The sequence below is a fragment of the Triticum urartu genome, chromosome 2A (assembly GCF_056163025.1).
Source record: "Triticum urartu cultivar PI428250 chromosome 2A, HENAU_Tu73, whole genome shotgun sequence".
Lineage (NCBI taxonomy): Eukaryota > Viridiplantae > Streptophyta > Magnoliopsida > Poales > Poaceae > Triticum > Triticum urartu.
Window position 1 is genome coordinate 86,787,663 of NC_141874.1, and position 18,942 is coordinate 86,806,604.

At 43.0% G+C, this 18,942-nt stretch overlaps 1 protein-coding gene across 1 annotated transcript; it reads left to right on the forward strand.

The window, feature by feature from the left end:
* The first annotated feature begins 4,074 nt into the window (after positions 1–4,074).
* On the forward strand, positions 4,075–7,719 carry LOC125535874 (wall-associated receptor kinase 1). Its single transcript, XM_048698939.2, has 3 exons — positions 4,075–5,262; positions 5,377–5,553; positions 6,512–7,719. Exons 1-3 carry the CDS (start codon positions 4,182–4,184, stop codon positions 7,495–7,497), a joined length of 2,244 nt encoding a protein of 747 aa, XP_048554896.2. The 5' UTR covers positions 4,075–4,181; the 3' UTR covers positions 7,498–7,719.
* The last annotated feature ends 11,223 nt before the right edge of the window (positions 7,720–18,942 follow it).

Genomic DNA, 18,942 nt, shown 5'->3' on the forward strand with positions numbered 1-18,942 from the left:
ACGAGTAGCTCGCCCATTTCCGAGCCGAGCCAGCCGGCTTGCCACAGGCCGCTGGGCAAGCCTCGGCCTGAGCCGGCACGCTGCAGTTTTCGAGGATTAGCCTTCTATTTATTTATTTATTTATTTTGTTTTTGTACTTTTGAAAGCATATTAAACCTATACTATGAATATGCAGCATTTTATGTTACTAAATTGTAACATGTAGCAGTGTATATTGCTAAAAATGATTAGGCCTTCTCTGGTTTGTAGGTTGTAGGAAAGGTATTGGATGCAACTCAAGTGTAGGAAAGGTTCGGAGTCGTTATAATATACTAGTATATAGCAGCGGCGGACCTAGCCCACTAGGCCAGGGTGGGCCAGCAGTGCTACTGCACATATACATTTTTTCTTTTATTTTTTTGCTTTTCTCATATGGTATAAAAGCTGTTTTCAAATCTCAGGGTGGGCCACTGCCCACCCTGGCCACCCTTTACCTCTGCCACTAATATATAGTACACCCTCGAGTAGGCCATTTCAGTGCCCAGATTCATCTGGACCCGGTTAGAAAAAAAATCGTAAAAAAATAAAAAAATTCAAAAAATTCCAAATAAAAATTGTGCACTAGACGACTAATACGTGCGGCCCGTTCCAAACTTCATGTCATTTGGACATTTGAGCAGCTCTCAACAAAAAAGACAAATCGGACCAAAACAGTACATGAACAATAAACATTTTTACAGACCCTCTATTTGTCTTTTTTGCTGAGATCTTTTCAGATGTCCAAGTGATTTGAAAATTTGAGCGGACCTCACGCATCAAATTGTCTACCTAAAAAATTGATTTTTTTGAATTTTTCTAGTATTTGTCTTGATTTTTTTCGTCAGCTTGGGTGCATATGAGCTTGGGTGCAGAGATGAATTTTCGGTACAGCCTACCAAATCTTTAGTAGTTAGGCTATACATGGGTAGAGATAATTTGGAGATATATGCGGATATGTCACGTTCAACTACACCCCCTCCCCCAAGAGTCGAAGGTCGGTGTCGGCAATGCAAATTGGTGCTCTATTATAGGGCTGTTGTTGGAGTAAAAAAATTCAGATGATGCAAAATGCACTTTTTGATGCCCAATAAGAAATTTTTGCGTTGAAAATTGACGTTTGAGCACGGGCACTTTGTGCCCGTTATTTTAAAGTTAAAAAATGAATTTGTACGGCTTAAAAATTCCAAAATTTGATGTACAGACACGTATAGCAATACAGTATAACGTGGCAAAATTTGGCCAATATACGTGCTGGGATGTGACAGATAAAAAGACAAAATACATGCAAATTCGGGGCCAGTTTTTTCCGATTTTGGGCCGAAGTTTTTGTCTTTTTTGTGCAGTGTACAATACAACATATTTTCGAACGAAATTTCACACGTATCTAGACCAATCCATGTGTATTCATGTAAAAAAATCAAATCTTTTCAAAAAAATTAAGCACATGTTTTGAGGGTTCAAAGTGCTCCATTGCCCCATGTTCTGAAAATCCGCTTCATTTTTGCGTGCCTGCTGTTGGAGATGCTCTTATGCCACTCAACTACGTGAGCACTCAGCGTGATCACTCTTTAGTCTTTGTAGATCCTTTCAGTGTTAGTGTCAGATTCTTTTTGTTTAGTATTGGATTGCTTTAAGCAAAGGAGCACATGATGAAGACTTGAAGGCCCCATGTCAGATTCTTTTTCATTGCTTTTGAGCAGAGCGAAGCAACAGACGAAGGTTACCAGCAGGAATCAGTGAGGTGGGGTACATGGCAGCGTCTGGCAAACGCACGGAGAAAGTGTTTAGGGCATCTACATACGGACTTTGCAAAATGCATTTCTCATTTGGATTTTCTTTTCTTAAAAAGGAGGGTAACCCTTGGCTTCTGCATCAGGACGATGCATGCAACCATATACCTTACGATAGTAACTCCCCATATAACCACTAACCCTATGATACAAGACATAGCATAAACAAAAAATACACAAAGCTTCAGTCCACCATCTTCAGTAAGGACACGATGCAGGCGTGCGACGACATAGCCCGATCAAAGATTTTGTGTTTCCACCGAAGTGCATAAACTCATCGTTGAAGCTATCTGTACCATCCGCCTTTATCCGTCTAGCAACGACTCGATAGATGGATACCTTTGAAGGAGACAATGGAAGACAAAGACGCCCCATACCGCCTGCCTCCGGCTACTGTCCCACCACCATTGATCCAACAACAACAGGCTAAACTTGACACCTCCACCTGAGCCGCCGTGTCTCACCTGCCGGTAGCAGGCATGACTTGACGTCTCTACATAAGATGTCGTGTGTAGCATCCGCTGGTAGCACATCCACCGGTGGCTTCACCTGCCAACGACAGGCACCGCCTGAAAACTCCGAGAGAGGCTCATGTGTCACCTATCGAGCTGCATCGAATCCGGTCTGTTGATGGAGGGGACGTCCCATACCGTCACCGGCCTCAGAAGGCCGTCACTATCTCGAGATTCGGACTCCGATTCGCTCACACGACCCTGGAGTTCGCCATCGTTGATGAAGATGGGTCGCTACAGGGAGCACCCAGCATCACGCCAGCCGTTGGTGTCACCCATATAACGGCAACCGCCGCCACGATCCTGCATCAAGCGCCGTCGATGCCAGACGAAGTTTCGGCCGCCACGCGCGTCCTGCGACAAGCCCAGAAATGGGATCCCAAGATCCGTCACCACCGGGCCGTTACACGGACCCACCACCTGGCCCGTCATCCCCGGTGGAGGGGACGTCACCACAACCATAGTTGGATCCGCGGTCAGCCGTCGCCATCGCCACCGCCAAGTCCGGATCCGGGCTGGACGTCGCTACCGCCACAACCACCGGCCACGCCTAGACCCACCTCCATCTTCTAGCCACGTCTAGCCGACTGGCACGCCACGCCCAACCAATCCACCCGCGCCGCCAAGCACCGCTGCTGGGATCCGCCGTGCCACCGTGCCATGGATCCGCAAGACACCGTCGCTGAAGCCGTTGTCCCGTGCCGCCCGACGTCATGCGAGGAGAAAGGGATCCACGCCGCCGCCTACTCGACCGGATCGGCGGCACACGCCGGCCGCGACAAGGGAGGGAGCTGGAGGCGGCGGACTACGAGCGACGGCTGGGGTTCGCCCCCTCGGTCGCTCGCAGAAGCGACGCGAGGGGGTTCCCTCAAATTAGAAACCTCAAATCCATATTATTACATGCAACGTAGCAATCTTTAAATGGAGCTCATTCGATCGCCGTGCCCATGTCGTACGCCCGGCTGCGCCCCCAGAGTGTTGGTTCGGTTGCTGGTAAGGTAGAGTAGGGCATGGGACACGAGCCGACTCACGGGACTCAAGGCCCTGCCGTCTCCCATGCCATACTCTTTCTCGTCGGGGCCCGAAACCCATTGGACGCTGGTGGACGTCAGATCGATGATGGATCCGTCCTGGGACGAGCCGGTGACATCCACCAGGTTGCGGCACCAGGACTGCTGCACCATATGGGGCGCTGGAGAGTGTGACTCTGCATCGCTGACGTCCACCGCCGCGAAGGCTGCCGCCGCCTCCCGCGCCCGCCGCGAAGGGCCGAGCGCAAGCCGGACGGCCATCTCCTCCTCGGTGCCGCGTGGGATGAGTTCGGGGCCGACGGGTCTGGAGGTGAAGGACTCAGATTCGCTGCCCACCATGCCGGAGACGTCCGGAGACCGCCGAAGGTGCATGGGTGGCGGAGGGAAGTGGATTAAAGTGGCTAGGGTTTGGTTCGGCGAGCGGATGAAGGTGAATATATGTGGGGTCGGGTGAGCCACTGTGGGCCGGATCCGACGTGGCGACTGGCGAGCACGCCGGGATGCCTCCATATATATACACCTCATATTTGGGCTGAATATGAGGGTGCCAGTCAGCCCGTCCGTTTAAGTCCCGTTTGCCACGCCCGTTTAAGTCAAAATTTCGTGACCGGTCAGTGATCCGGCGGCCCGCCTGATGAGGCAGATTTGAGGCGTGTGATTGTAGATGCTCTTAATAGCCCGTATGCACGGAATTTCCCCCGTGCATATATTCGCGACGTGGAAGTCCATCTACTCCACCCGCCGGAGCTTAATGACCTAGGTGTAATTTGCATGAGTGGCATAGAGCTTTTGCTTCACAAGCGCAGGCAGCATACAACACCGTACCGGCCATGACCACCACGCGAAGCTCGCAATCCCATAACTCCCAGCCACTGCCGATAATCCTAGTCCTCCTTGCAGCAGCAGCAGCAGCATCAACTCCCTTGATCTTACAGGCTGCTGCTGCTGCTGCAGAACAAGATGAGAAGCAGCCGATCACGCTTCCGGGTTGCCCCGACAGGTGCGGCGACACTCTCATCCCCTTCCCGTTCGGCACCAAGCCCGGCTGCTTCCGCGAGGGCTTCCAGGTCACCTGCAACGACTCCTTCACTCCCCACCGCGCCTTCCTCGCCTACGCCGGAGTAAACCAGCACATAGCCGAGATATACTACAAGGTGGGGTGGCACCATCCTGTGTGGAGGACCGACCATGGCAACACGGCCCTGGAGCTCATAGACATATCGGTGGCCGACGGCGAGGCGCGCGCTTATGGCCTCGTTTCGTCCCTCTGCAACGCCGCCAACCTCAGCGGCGACTACGTCGCCAAGTGCCAGAACCTGGCGCTGGGCGAGAGGGGCCCGTTCCTGCTGTCGGTGACGCGCAACCTCCTCGTCGGCGTGGGCTGGAGGGTGGAACCCAAGATCATGAGCTACCTGTGGTCAGCGTACCGGAACTCCACCTATGAGTTCTCGCTCGCCTGCCTCTCGGACCTTATGGGCATGCCCAAGCTCCTGCAGCTGGCGACAAATGGGTCATGCTCCAGCCGGGGCTGCTGCCAGGCCGCGCTGCCGGAGGCGGCTCCGCTCACCGACTTCGGGACGTGGTTCACCATCGAGGACAACCCCATGTGGCAGACCAACCCGTGCACCTACGCCATGGTGGTCGAGAGCGACTGGTACCGCTTCTCCACGCCGGACCTGTACGGCGTCGAGGTGCTGCCCAGGAGGTACCCGAGGGGCGTCCCCTTCGTGCTCGACTTCTCCATCCGGAACGGTGCATGCCCGGGGAAAGGCCAGAAACCACCTCCGGACTACGCCTGCGTCAGCGGCAACAGCTATTGCGCCAACGCGACTGGTGATGCTGCCCATGGCTATGTCTGCAGGTGCTTGGAACACTACGATGGCAACCCTTACATCGCCAATGGATGCCAAGGTGTACTAAGCCTTAATTCGTACCAGTATCTCTTTTTTACTCCAGATCTCAAACTTTTCTTGGTGTTGCGAAAACCAGATTTCAAACCTTTAACCTTTTTTGTTTTGTCTTCAGACATCGACGAGTGTAAGCTCCGAAAACTGAATCCTGAGTTGTACCCTTGTTCGAGTGATGGGATCTGCAAGAACAGGCTGGAAGGCTATGACTGTCCATGCAAACTCGGAATGAAAGGCGACGGTATAAAAGGAACTTGCACCGATAAATTCCCCCTGGTAGCACAGGTGATTGTGGGTAAGCACAAAAACATCGCACCACATTAATCGATTACAACCGTCTTTCTGTCCTTAGCAGCACACATGTCTCGATCTAGCTTTTGCTAAGATTTTTTTCCTACTTTCAATTTTTTTAATTTGTACACATTTTCTATTATGGGTTGTTACTTAGTATTTAATCTAAATGAGTCCCATTAGCCCATTACTCTATCGCCAATGGGGACTTATATGCGGGCTATTTTTTAAGAAATGAAGGTTGAAACCTCTGGCCTCTGCATCATTACGATACACGACCATCTTGATTTATGTGGTGTTAGATTGGAGTATGAGCTCTAAAGGTGGATGGGGAAACAAACTCTATGATTTCAAAGCCTCTTTGATTCACATGATTATGAAAACTTGAGAAGGGGAAAATGTGAGTATAGGCATGTTCATTTGAATCCTACATGATTTTGGTTTATTAATCTATCACATAAAGTACAAAGGGATTCTTCCAAGATAATTGAGTGGATGTTTTTTTTTGTGAAATGTAGTACGAACCAATCCTTTGTAAACATTCCTATATGATTCAATCATACAACACAGATGACCAACATAGAAAAAATTCCTAAGGGATTCATATGCTCCATAATTCCTATAAAAATCCTTTGAGTTGAAGAGGCCCTTACAAGGAATCCTCGGATGTTCTGGGTGAATTTCTTTGGCTTCTACTCAGCTATCGACATATTAATTAAAGGTGGTTCTTCACACCAAACCGTCTAATATAGTCTCCTATTATTACCCACCCATAAAGTATGATGGTTTACATCGTCCTTGATAACATTTGTGAGCTATTTGCTGTAGTTTTTTCCATAGTGGTGACAAATTCAAAGTGTATTATTAAAATAATTGATTACTTTTTATATTCTCCTATGCAGATAGATTAAATTATTCAAAGTTTTAGTGATGTGAAATCATTTTGTTTTGTGTCCACATAGGTGGAATAGGTGGCATTTTTATCATTGCGGCTATATCATTCCTTATTCTTCTTCGCAAAGAGAAACAAAAGACAAGAGAGCTTTATCAAAAGAACGGCGGGCCTACGTTAGAGAAGGCAAAGTTCATAAAACTTTTCAAAAAGGAGGAGCTCAAGCCAATTTTGAAGAGTAGCAATTTCATTGGAAAAGGTGGCTTTGGCGAAGTTTATAAGGGCTTTCTTGATAATGAAGAAGTTGCGGTAAAGAAGCCAATTAGTGGTACTATGCTAGAGAATGAACAGTTTGCAAACGAAGTCATCATTCAATCTCGAGTAATCCACAAGAACATCGTTAGGCTCATAGGTTGTTGCCTAGAAGTTGATATCCCGATGTTGGTCTATGAGTTTCTCTCCAATGGTAGCCTTGATGACATTCTTCATGGCAAAAAGAAGGTGGCGCTCAACTTGGGTGTGCGTTTAAGTATTGCTGTCGAATCAGCGGATGCTCTGGTCTATATGCACTCAAAAACCAATGCCAAAATCATACATGGTGATGTTAAACCTGCAAATATACTCTTGGATGATAAGTTTGCGCCGAAGATATCAGACTTTGGCATATCAAGGCTGATTGCGAGAGACAAAAAACACACCGGATCTGTCATTGGTGACATGAGTTATATCGATCCAGTGTATCTACAAACAGGCCTACTAACCGAGAAAAGTGATGTCTACAGTTTTGGTGTTGTCATACTGGAACTTATTAGTGGGCAGAAAGCCACACATTCTGACGGCGGCAGCTTAGTAAACAGTTTCCTTGAAGCTGGGAAGAAAGAGAAGAAAGTGACAGAGTTGTTTGACAAGGAAATTGTAGCCGAAGGAGATTTGGAGATTCTTGATAGTTTGGCAGCGATCGCTTTGGAATGCCTTAACCTTGATGTGGATCAAAGACCATCGATGACTGAGGTAGTAGAGCGCCTTCTCATAATGAACCGGTCTCGTAAGTCGTAACTTGCTTGCATGTATATGTCGTGTCAAATAAGAGGTGGTGACGTTTATCTTATATTGTTGTTGTGAACAAAAGCATGTAAGGTAGGAACAGAGAAGGTTTCACATTGGTTCCAAGAAAATTTGTAATATATTGTTGAGCTTTTTTTCTATACCAACATACCAACATTTGTTAAATAAAGAACATGTAAATAAACGCATTTATCGGTTTGCAATTTCCCTCTATTTTATTCCTTCATAATATACTAATGTTTGTAAAAAAAACATGTATATGGTCACATACAATGGCGAAGTTCAATAAATAAAGAACATGTAAAGAAATACACTTATCCGTTTGCAATTTCCCTCCATTTTTTATTTCATGTGATTTCAGTTTTTTAATCATTTTTCTGTATTAACCTAGCCTTTTCATTTCAATTCGGGATTCTACAAAGGTCCTGAGTTCTAGGAATTAATGACTTCATTTTAATAAGCGCATTTCCATCTCGGCATTGTGACATTTCCCCGAATTTTTGATTATCCATTGCTGGGAAACAAGGCAATATAAACGAATGCATCTTCCTATCAATATCTCTAATCTTATGCTTGTGAGAATTTTTAAGCAGTAGACTAGAAATAAGCATCAGTATCATTTCTGGGTTGTTTATTAATTCATCTAATTTGATGATATTTTGTCCATCCGAGATCTCAATCAATCCCATCAGAATGAAGATAACGAGACAAGGAAACAAGCTTAGAGCATCTCTAGTAGACCCCGTATAATGTTGACCCGCAAAATGCGTTTACTGTTCGTTGCAGATCTAATTTGCAGGGCGAATTCGTGCGTTGCAGATCAGACCCCATATATGAAACTGTAAAATTTAACAAAAGGGAGAAACTTGCAACGATGTTGATCATATATAGTTCCTCATCATACTACATTGATCATACATAGTTCATCTACATTCATTACAAAAAAGGACACATCCGTTCTTGGTAAACGCTGCATGGAAAACAAAAAAAAAATCTATGCACACGCAATGATTTATCCATGGAGATGCATAGCAACAAGGGGAAGAGTGTGTCTACGTACCCTCGTGGACCATAAGCGGAAGCGTTTGACAACACGGTTGATGTAGTCGAACTTATTATAGCTTTGACTGATCAAGTATCGAACGTACGACACCTCCGAGTACTGCACACGTTCAGCTCGGTGACGTCTCTCGCCTTCTTGATCCAGCAAGACGTCGAGGTAGTAGATGAGTTCCGTCAGCACGATGGCGTGAAGACGGTGATGGTGAAGTGATCTCCGCAGGGCTTCGCCTAAGCACTACGAAAATATGGCCGGAGGCGTAAATGGTGGAGGGGGGCGCCGCACACGGCTAGGCAATTGTCTTGGGTGTGCTAGCCCTCCCTCATATATATAGGTGGAAGGGAGAGGGGAGAGGCCAAGGGACGCCCCAAGTAGGACTGAATCCTACTTGGGCTCCTGCCCTTGGCCGCACCCCCTGCCATGTTTGTCGGAGGGGGGAGGAAAGAGGGGGAGAGGGAAGGAAGTGGGAATCCTAGTCCACACCTTCCTTTCCCTTCTCCTCCTTAGGCCGGCCCATATGGGGGCGCACCAGCCCCTTGAGGCTGGTGTGTTTCCCCTCTTGGCCCATAAGGCCTATATCTTTTGTCGGGGGTGCCCGGAACCTCTTCCGGTGACCCGATAAGTACCCGGTAACCCCCGAAACACTTCCGGTGTCTGAATACTATTGTCTTATATATAAATCTTTACCTCTCGACCATTTTGAGACTCCTCGTCATGTCCGTGATCTCATCCTGGACTCCGAACAACAGTCGGTCACCAAATCATATAACACTATATCGTCAACGAACGTTAAGCGTGCGGACCCTACGGGTTCGAGAACTATGTAGACATAACTGAGACACCTCTCCGGTCAATAACCAATAGCGGAACATGGATGCCCATATTGGCTCCTACATATTCTACAAAGATCTTTATCGGTCGAACTATGATGACAACATATGTAATTCCCTTTGTCCATCGGTATGTTACTTGCCCGAGATTCGATCGTCGGTATCTTTGTACCTAGTTCAATCTCGTTACCGGCAAGTCTCTTTACTCATTCCGTAATACATCATCATGTAACTAACTCATTAGTCACTTTTCTTGCAAGGCTTCTTATGATGTGTATTACCGAGAGGTCCCACAAATACCTCTCTGATACTCGGAGTGACAAATCCTAATCTCGATCTATGCCAACTCAACAAACACCTTCGGAGATACATGCAGAGCATCTTTATGATCACCCAGTTATGTTTTGACGTTTGATAGCACACAAGGTATTCTTCCGGTATCTAGGAGTTGCATAATCTCATAGTAGAAGGAATATGTATTTGACATGAAGAAAGCAATAACAATAAACTGAACGATCATTATGCTAAGCTAACGGGTGGGCCTTGTCCATCACATCATTCTCCTAATGATGTGATCCCGTTGTCAAATGACAACTCATGTCTATGGTTAGGAAACCTTTGATGTCTACTACACAACCTTCTTCTTGTAGACGTTGTTGGGCCTCCAAGTGCAGAGGTTTGTAGGACAGTAGCAAATTTCCCTCAAATGGATGACCTAAGGTTTATCAATCCGTGGGAGGCGTAGGATGAAGATGGTCTCTCTCAAGCAACCCTGCAACCAAATAACAAAGAGTCTCTTATGTCCCCAACACACCCAATACAATGGTAAATTGTATAGGTGCACTAGTTCGGTGAAGAGATGATGATACAAGTGCAATATGGATGGTAGATATATGTTTTTGTAATCTGAAAATATAAAAACAGTAAGGTAACTAATGATAAAAGTGAGCGTAAACGGTATTGCAATACTAGGAAACAAGGCCTAGGGTTCATACTTTCACTAGTGCAAGTTCTCTCAACAATAATAACGTAATTAGATCATATAACTATCCCTCAATATGCAACAAAGAGTCACTCCAAAGTCACTAATAGCGGAGAACAAACGAAGAGATTATTGTAGGGTACGAAACCACCTCAAAGTTATCCTTTCTGATCGATCTATTCAAGAGTCCGTAGTAAAAGCCATAATAGGTAGGTTTATGGTACCTACGAAAGTTGCACGGTACTAGAGAGGCTAGCAACGGTGGAAGGGTGAGAGTGTGTATAATCCATGGACTCAATATTAGTCATAAAGAACTCACATACTTATTGCAAAAATCTATTAGTTATCGAAACGAAGTACTACGCGCATGCTCCTAGGGGGATAGATTGGTAGGAAAAGACCATCGCTCGTCCCCGACCGCCACTCATAAGGAAGACAATCAATAAATAAATCATGCTCCGACTTCATCACATAATGGTTCACCATACGTGCATGCTACGGGATCACAAACTTTAACACAAGTATATCTCAAATTCAAACTACTCAACTAGAATGACTCTAATATCACCATCTTCATATCTCAAAACAATCATCAAGTATCAAACTTCTCATAGTATTCAATGCAGTTTATATGAAAGTTTTTATTATACCCATCTTGGATGCCTATCATATTAGGACTAGTTTCATAACCAAAACAAACTACCATGTTGTTCTAAAGACTCTCAAAATAATATAAGTGAAGCACGAGAGTTCATCTATTTCTTCAAAATAAAACCACCACCGTGCTGTAAAAGGATAAAAGTGAAGCACTAGAGCAAATGACAAACTACTCCGAAAGATATAAGCGAAGCACAATGGGTAGTTGAATAATTATGTAACTATGTGAATACTCTCTAATATTTAAGAATTTCAGATCTTGGTATTTTATTCAAACAGCAAGAAAAACAAAAGAAAATAAAATGACGCTCCAAGCAAAACACATATCATGTAGTGAATAAAAAAATAGCTCCAAATAAAGTTACCGATGAATGAAGACGAAAGAGGGGATGCCATCCGGGGCATCCCCAAGCTTAGGCTCTTGGTTGTCCTTGAATATTACCTTGGGGTGCCTTGGGAATCCCCAAGCTTAGGCTCTTGCCACTCCTTATTCCATAGTCCATCGAATCTTTACCCAAAACTTGAAAACTTCACAACACAAAACTTAATAGAAAACTCGTAAGCCCCGTTAGTATAAGAAAATAAATCACCACTTAGGTACTGTTGTGAACTCACTATAAATTCATATTGGTGTAATATCTACTATATTCCAACTTCTGTATGGTTCATACCCTCCGATACTACTCATAGATTCATCAAAATAAGCAAACAACACAATGAAAACAAAATCTGTCAAAAACAGAACAGTCTGTAGCAATCTGGAGGTTTTGAATACTTCTGTCACTCCAAAAATTCTGAAATAAATTTGTGGACCTGAGGAATTTTTCTATTAATCATCTGCAAAAAGAATCAACCTAACCGCACTCTCCAGTAAAAAATGTCAGCTAATCTTGTGAGCGCAAAAGTTTCTGTTTTTACAGTAAGATTGCAAAGACTTCACCCAAGTCTTCCCAAAGGTTCTACTTGGCACAAACACTAATTAAAACATAAAACCACATCTAAACAGAGGCTAGATGAATTATTTATTACTAAACAGGATCAAAAAGCAAGGAACAAAAATAAAATTGGGTTACCTCCCAACAAGCGCTATCGTTTAACGCCCCTAGCTAGGCATGATGATTTCAATGATGCTCACATAAAAGATAAGAATTGTAACATAAAGAGAGCATCATGAAGAATATGACTAGCACATTTAAGTCTAACCCACTTCCTATGCATAGGGATTTTGTGAGCAAACAACTTGTGGGAACAAAAATCAACTTGCATAGGAAGGTAAAACAAGCAAATCTTCAAGATTTTCAACACATAGAGAGGAAACTTGATATTATTGCAATTCCTACAAGCATATGTTCCTCCCTATAATAATTACATGTAGGATCATAAGCAAATTCAACAATATAGATATCACAAAACATATTCTTAACACGATCCACATGTATGCAAAGTTGACACTCTTCCAAAATAGTGGGATTAACATTAACTAAAGTCGTGACCTCTCCAAACCCACTTTCATAATTATCACAATAAGATTCAACAACCTCCAAAATAGTGGGATCATTACTTCCTAAAGTTGACACTCTTCCAAACCCACTTTCATCAATATAATCATCATAAATAGGAGGCATGCTATCATCAAAATAAATTTGCTCATCAAAACTTGGGGGACAAAAAATATCATCTTCATCAAACATAGCATCCCCAAGCTTGTGGATTTGCATATCATTAGCATCATAGATATTCAAAGAATTCATACTAACAACATTGCAATCATGCTCATCATCCAAAGATTTAGTGCCAAATATTTTAATACATTCTTCTTCTAGCATTTTGTCACAATTATTGGAATCCTTATTTTCATGAAAGATATTAAAAAGATGAAGCATATGAGGTACCCTTAATTCAATTTTTTTTGTAGTTTTCTTTTATAAACTAAACTAGTGACAAAACAAGAAACTAAAAGATTTGATTGCAAGATCTAAAGATATACCTTCAAGCGCTAACCTCCCCGACAACGGCGCCAGAAAAGAGCTTGATGTCTACTACACAACCTTCTTCTTGTAGACGTTGTTGGGCCTCCAAGTGCAGAGGTTTGTAGGACAGTAGAAAATTTCCCTCAAGTGGATGACCTAAAGTTTATCAATCCGTGGGAGGCGTAGGATGAAGATGGTCTCTCTCAAGCAACCCTGCAACCAAATAACAAAGAGTCTCTTGTGTCCCCAACACACCCAATACAATGGTAAATTGTATAGGTGCACTAGTTCGGCAAAGAGATGGTGATACAAGTGCAATATAGATGGTAGATATAGGTTTTTGTAATCTGAAATATAAAAATAGCAAGGTAACTAATGATAAAAGTGAGCGTAAACGGTATTGCAATGCTAGGAAACAAGGCCTAGGGTTCATGCTTTCACTAGTGCAAGTTCTCTAAACAATAATAACATAATTGGATCATATAACTATCCCTCAACATGCAACAAAGAGTCACTCCAAAGTCACTAATAGCGGAGAACAAACGAAGAGATTATTGTAGGGTACGAAACCAACTCAAAGTTATTCTTTCCGATCAATCCGTTGGGCTATTCCTATAAGTGTCACAAACAGCCCTAGAGTTCGTAGTAAAATAACACCTTAAGACGCAAATCAACCAAAACCCTAATGTCACCTAGATACTCCAATGTCACCTCAAGTATCCATGGGTATGATTATACGATATGCATCACACAATCTCAGATTCATCTATTCAACCAACACAAAGAATTTCAAAGAGTGCCCCAAAGTTTCTACCGGAGAGTCAAGACGAAAACGTGTGCCAACTCCTATGCATAAGTTCACGAGGTCATAGAACTCGCAAGTTGATCACCAAAACATACATCAAGTGGATCACGTGATATCCCATTGTCATCACAGATAAGCACATGCAAGACATACATCAAGTGTTCTCAAATCCTTAAAGACTCAATCCGATAAGATAACTTCAAAGGGAAAACTCAATCCATTACAAGAGAGTAGAGGGAGGGAAACATCATAAGATCCAACTATAATAGCAAAGCTCGCGATACATCAAGATCATGCCAAATCAAGAACACGAGAGAGAGATCAAACACATAGCTACTGGTACATACCCTCAGCCCCAAGGGTGAACTACTCCCTCCTCGTCATGGAGAGCGCTGGGATGATGAAGATGGCCACGGGAGAGGCATTCCCCCCTCCAGCAGGGTGCCGAAACGGGTCTAGATTGGTTTTCGGTGGCTACAGAGGCTTGCGGGGGCGGAACACCCGATCTAGGTTTCTTTCTAGAAGTTTGGGTATATATAAGAGGTGTTGGAGTCGGGAACAAGTCAGGGGGGTCCCCGAGGCAGCCACGAGGTAGGGGGGTGCGCCCCCCACCCTCGTGGTGGCCTTGGGACTCTTCTGGCCCATCTCCGGTACTCTGTGGGCTTCTTCTGGTCCAAAAATGATGCCCGTGAAATTTCAGGTCAATTGGACTCTGTTTGGTTTTCCTTTTCTGCGATACTCAAAACAAGGAAAAAACAGAAACTGGCACTGGGCTCTAGGTTAATAGGTTAGTCCCAAAAATCATATAAAATAGCATATAAATGCATATAAAACATCCAAGGTTGATAATATAATAGCATGGAACAATAAAAAATTATAGATACGTTGGAGACGTATCAACCTTAACCATATTTGATCAACGAGCTAGTCTAGTAGAGTCTCACTAGGGACACGGTATTTGTTTATGTATCCACACATGTATTTAAGTTTCCGTTCAATACAATTATAGCATGAATAATAAACCTTTATCATGATTTAGGAAATATAACAATAACCATTTTATTATTGCCTCTAGGGCATATTTCGATCAGTCTCCCACTTGCACTAGAGTCAATAATCTAGTTCACATCGCCATGTGATTAACACCCATACTTCACATCGCCATGTGACCAACACCCAAAGAGTTTACTAGAGTCAATAATCTAGTTCACATCGTCATGTGATTAACACCCAAAGAGTACTAAGGTGTGATCATGTTTTGCTTGTGAGAGAAGTTTAGTCAACGGGCCTGTCACATTCAGATCCATATGTATTTTGCAAATTTCTATGTCTTCAATACTCTGCATGGAGCTACTCTAGCTATTTGCTCACACTTTCAATACATATCCAGATTGAGACTCAATAGTCATCTGAATCGGTGTCAAAGCTTGCATCGATGTAACTCTTTATGATGAACTCTTTATCACCTCCATAACCGAGAAATATTTCATTAGTCCTCTAAGAATAATTTTGACCGATGTCCAGTGATCTACTCTTGGATCACTATTGTACCCCCTTGCCAAACTCATGGCAAGGTACACAATAGGTTTGGTACACAACATGGCATACTTTATAGAACCTATGGCTGAGGCATTGACACGTCTCCAACGTATCTATAATTTATGAAGTATTCATGCCAAGTTTACAATAGTTTTATATGATTTTGGTATGATTTGATTAGAACTAACCCGGACTGACGATGTTTTTAGCGGAACTACCGTGGTGTTGTTTTTGTGCAGAAATAGAAGTTCTCGGAATGCGATGAAAATCAACGGAATTTTTTTTGGAAAATATAAAAAATACCGGAACAAAAATCTACCGGAGGGGAGTCCCGTGGGCCCCACGAGGATGGGGGTGCGCCCACCCTCCTGGGCGCGCCCCTGTGCCTCGTGGACTTCCCATGGGGACCCTGACTTGTTCTCGATGCCAACCTCTCCTATAAATGCCCAAACCTCCAGAAATTAACCTAGATCGGAAGTTCCGCCACCGCAAGCATCTGTAGCCATGAGAAATCAATCTACGCCCTCTATAGCACCCTGCCGGAGGGGGCCATCATCACCGGAGGCTATGGAGGAGGATCCCGGAGGGGCCATCATCACCATGAAGGCCAAGGACCAGAGGGAGAACCTCTCCCCATCTAGGGGGGAGTCCATGGAGGAGGAAGCACAAGGGGGAGAACCTCTCCTCCTCTCTCTCGGTGGCACCGGAGTGCCATCGGGAGGGGAATCATCGCCGCGGTGATCGTCTTCATCAACATCACCATCCTCATCTCTTTTATGCGGTCCACTCTCCTGCACCCCGCTGTAATCCCTACTTTAACATGGTGCTTTTATGCCACATATTATGATCTAATGATGTGTTGCCATCCTATGATGTTTTGAGTAGATATCCTTTGTCTTTGGGTTGATTGATGATCTAGATTGGTATGAGTTGTATGTTTTATTTTGGTGATGTCCTATTGTGCCCTCCGTGTCACGCAAGCATGAGGGATTCCCTCTGTAGGGTGTTGCAATACGTTCATGATTCGCTTATAGTGGGTTGCTTAAGTGACAGAAGCATAAACCCGAGTAAGGGGGTTGTTGCGTATGAGATAAAGGGGACTTGATGCTTTAATGCTATGGTTGGGTTTTTACCTTAATAATCTTTAGTAGTTGCGGATGCTTGCTAGAGTTCCAATCATAAGTGCATATGATCCAAGAAGAGAAAGTATGTTAGCTTATGCCTCTCCCTCATATGAAATTGCAATGACGACCACCGGTCTTGTTAATGATTGCCTAGGATAATTCCGCACATCGACCCATCATTATTCCACACTCACTATTTATAATATTTAGTAATATATTCTAACTTTATGATAACAGCACCTACTTTTATATTTTAGCTCTCCGATATCATGCAAAGTTATCCTCTTCATACCCACAACGTAGTTTTATTTCTCGTTTCTAGTTGGAAGCAAATGTTCGGTGTACGTAGAGTCGTATCAGTGGCAGATAGGACTTGAGAGAATATTGATCTTACCTTTAGCTCCTTGTGGGTTCGACACTCCATACTTATCACTTCCACCTTTGGGAATTGCTACAATGATTCCCTGCACTTGGGGATTATCAAGCTCTTTTCTGGCGCCGTTGCCGGGGAGCAATAGTGTGGGGTTGATATTCTCATGTGTGCTTGTTTGCTTTCTTCACTAAGTAGACTTTGTTTTTCCTTTTTATTTTCTGTTTAGTTGTGGGTGAAACATACAAAAAAATTTAAAAGAATGAAAATACAAAAAGATACTTGCCTCTCATACCTAAAAAGTTTTTCAATAAGAGAAGTGATTGGAAGGTTATGCATTGGAGAAGTGAGGGTCGACCTTGAACACTTGTGTTCATGCTCATGGATACAATGTAAAAAAATTCATGGAAGATTCTCTGAAAATAATTATCCCCTTGTATATATCCATTGTATTATAAAATAATGTGCCAAGCTTTGGTTTTAGGATGATTAGATTGCTTGTTTACTTTGTGCAGTACAAAAACAGAAACTTTGGCTGTAGCGCGTGAATTTACATTTTTTACTGGAAAGTTAAATGACTGTAGCGTGCAAATTACTTTTGTACAAATTGCTTAAATTGTCATTTTTTAGAATTTTTGGAGTTACAGAAGTATACTAAACTTCCAGATTACTACAGACTATCATGTTTTTGACAGATTCTATTTTCTATGTGTTGATCGCTTATTTTGATGAATCTATGGGTAGTATCGAGGGGTATGAACCATGGTGAAGTTGGAATACAGTAGATATAGTTCTAATATGAAATTGGAATGAGTTTGCAACAGTACCTAAAGGTAGTGATTTGCTTTATTATACTAACGGATCTCACAAAGTTTTTGTTAAAGTTTTGTGTGGATGAAGTGTTCGAAGAACGAGGAGTTACCGATGTGAGAAGAATAAAGAGAGGAAAGAGCTCAAGCTTGGGGATGACCAAGGCACCCCAAGTAAATATTCTAAGGATACTCAAGCATCTAAGCTTGGGGATGCCCCGGTTGGCATCCCATCTTTCTTCTTCAACAATTATCGGTATACCTCGGTTTTTGTTTTGTTCACATGATTTGTGTCCTTTGTGTTTTTTGTTTTTCCTGTAAGAACCATGCTAGTATGATATAGCCCTTGATTGATTTATAGAATGCTTCATGTGCTTCACTTATATCTTTTAAGTATGATCTTATAGAATTGCTCTTTGTGCTTCACTTAAACTTTTGAGTATGGTTTTATAGAATGCTTCGTGTGCTTCACTTATATATTTTGAGCTTGGATATTGGTTAGTCTATATTAATTGTAGAATGCTCCATGAACTTCACTTATATCTTTTGGAGTATGAATAATACTATAATCTAAAGTGGATTTGAAAGAGTGTCAACTTTAGTTAGTAATGATTCCACTATTTCGGAGAAGGTTACCATTGATTATGAGAACAAAGTTGTTATCTATGATGATTATTGTGACAACATGTATTCTATAAAGAATATTGTTAACCATGAAACTTGTCATCATGATTTTAATTTTCAATTGGATTATGCCTCACATGACAGTTACTTTGTTGAGTTTGCTCCCACTATTCCGTATGGGAAGAATTTTGCTTATGTGAAGACTAGTGAAATTTCTATGATTGTAGACATGAACAAAATGCTTTATGTGCTGGTTATATTGTTGAACTCATTCATGATGCTACTGAAAATTATTATGAGGGAGGAATACATGCTTGTAGGAGTTGCAATAATATCAAGTTTCCTCTCTATGTGCTTAAAGTTTTGAAGTTATACTTGTTTTGCCTTCCTATGCTAGTTGATCCTCACAAAATCCCTAGGCATAGGAAGTGGGTTAGGTTTAAATGTGCTAGTCATATTCCTCATGATGCTCTCTTTATGTTTCAATTCTTATCTTTTATGTGAGCATCATTGAAATCATCATGCCTAGCTAAAAGGCATTAAAGAAAAGCGCTTGTTGGGAGACAACCCAATATTTACCCTTAATGTTTTTGTGTGTTCTCGTGATTAATATACTGTAGTAATCATGTATTATAGCTTTTGTTTCAATAAAGTGCCAAGTAAGAC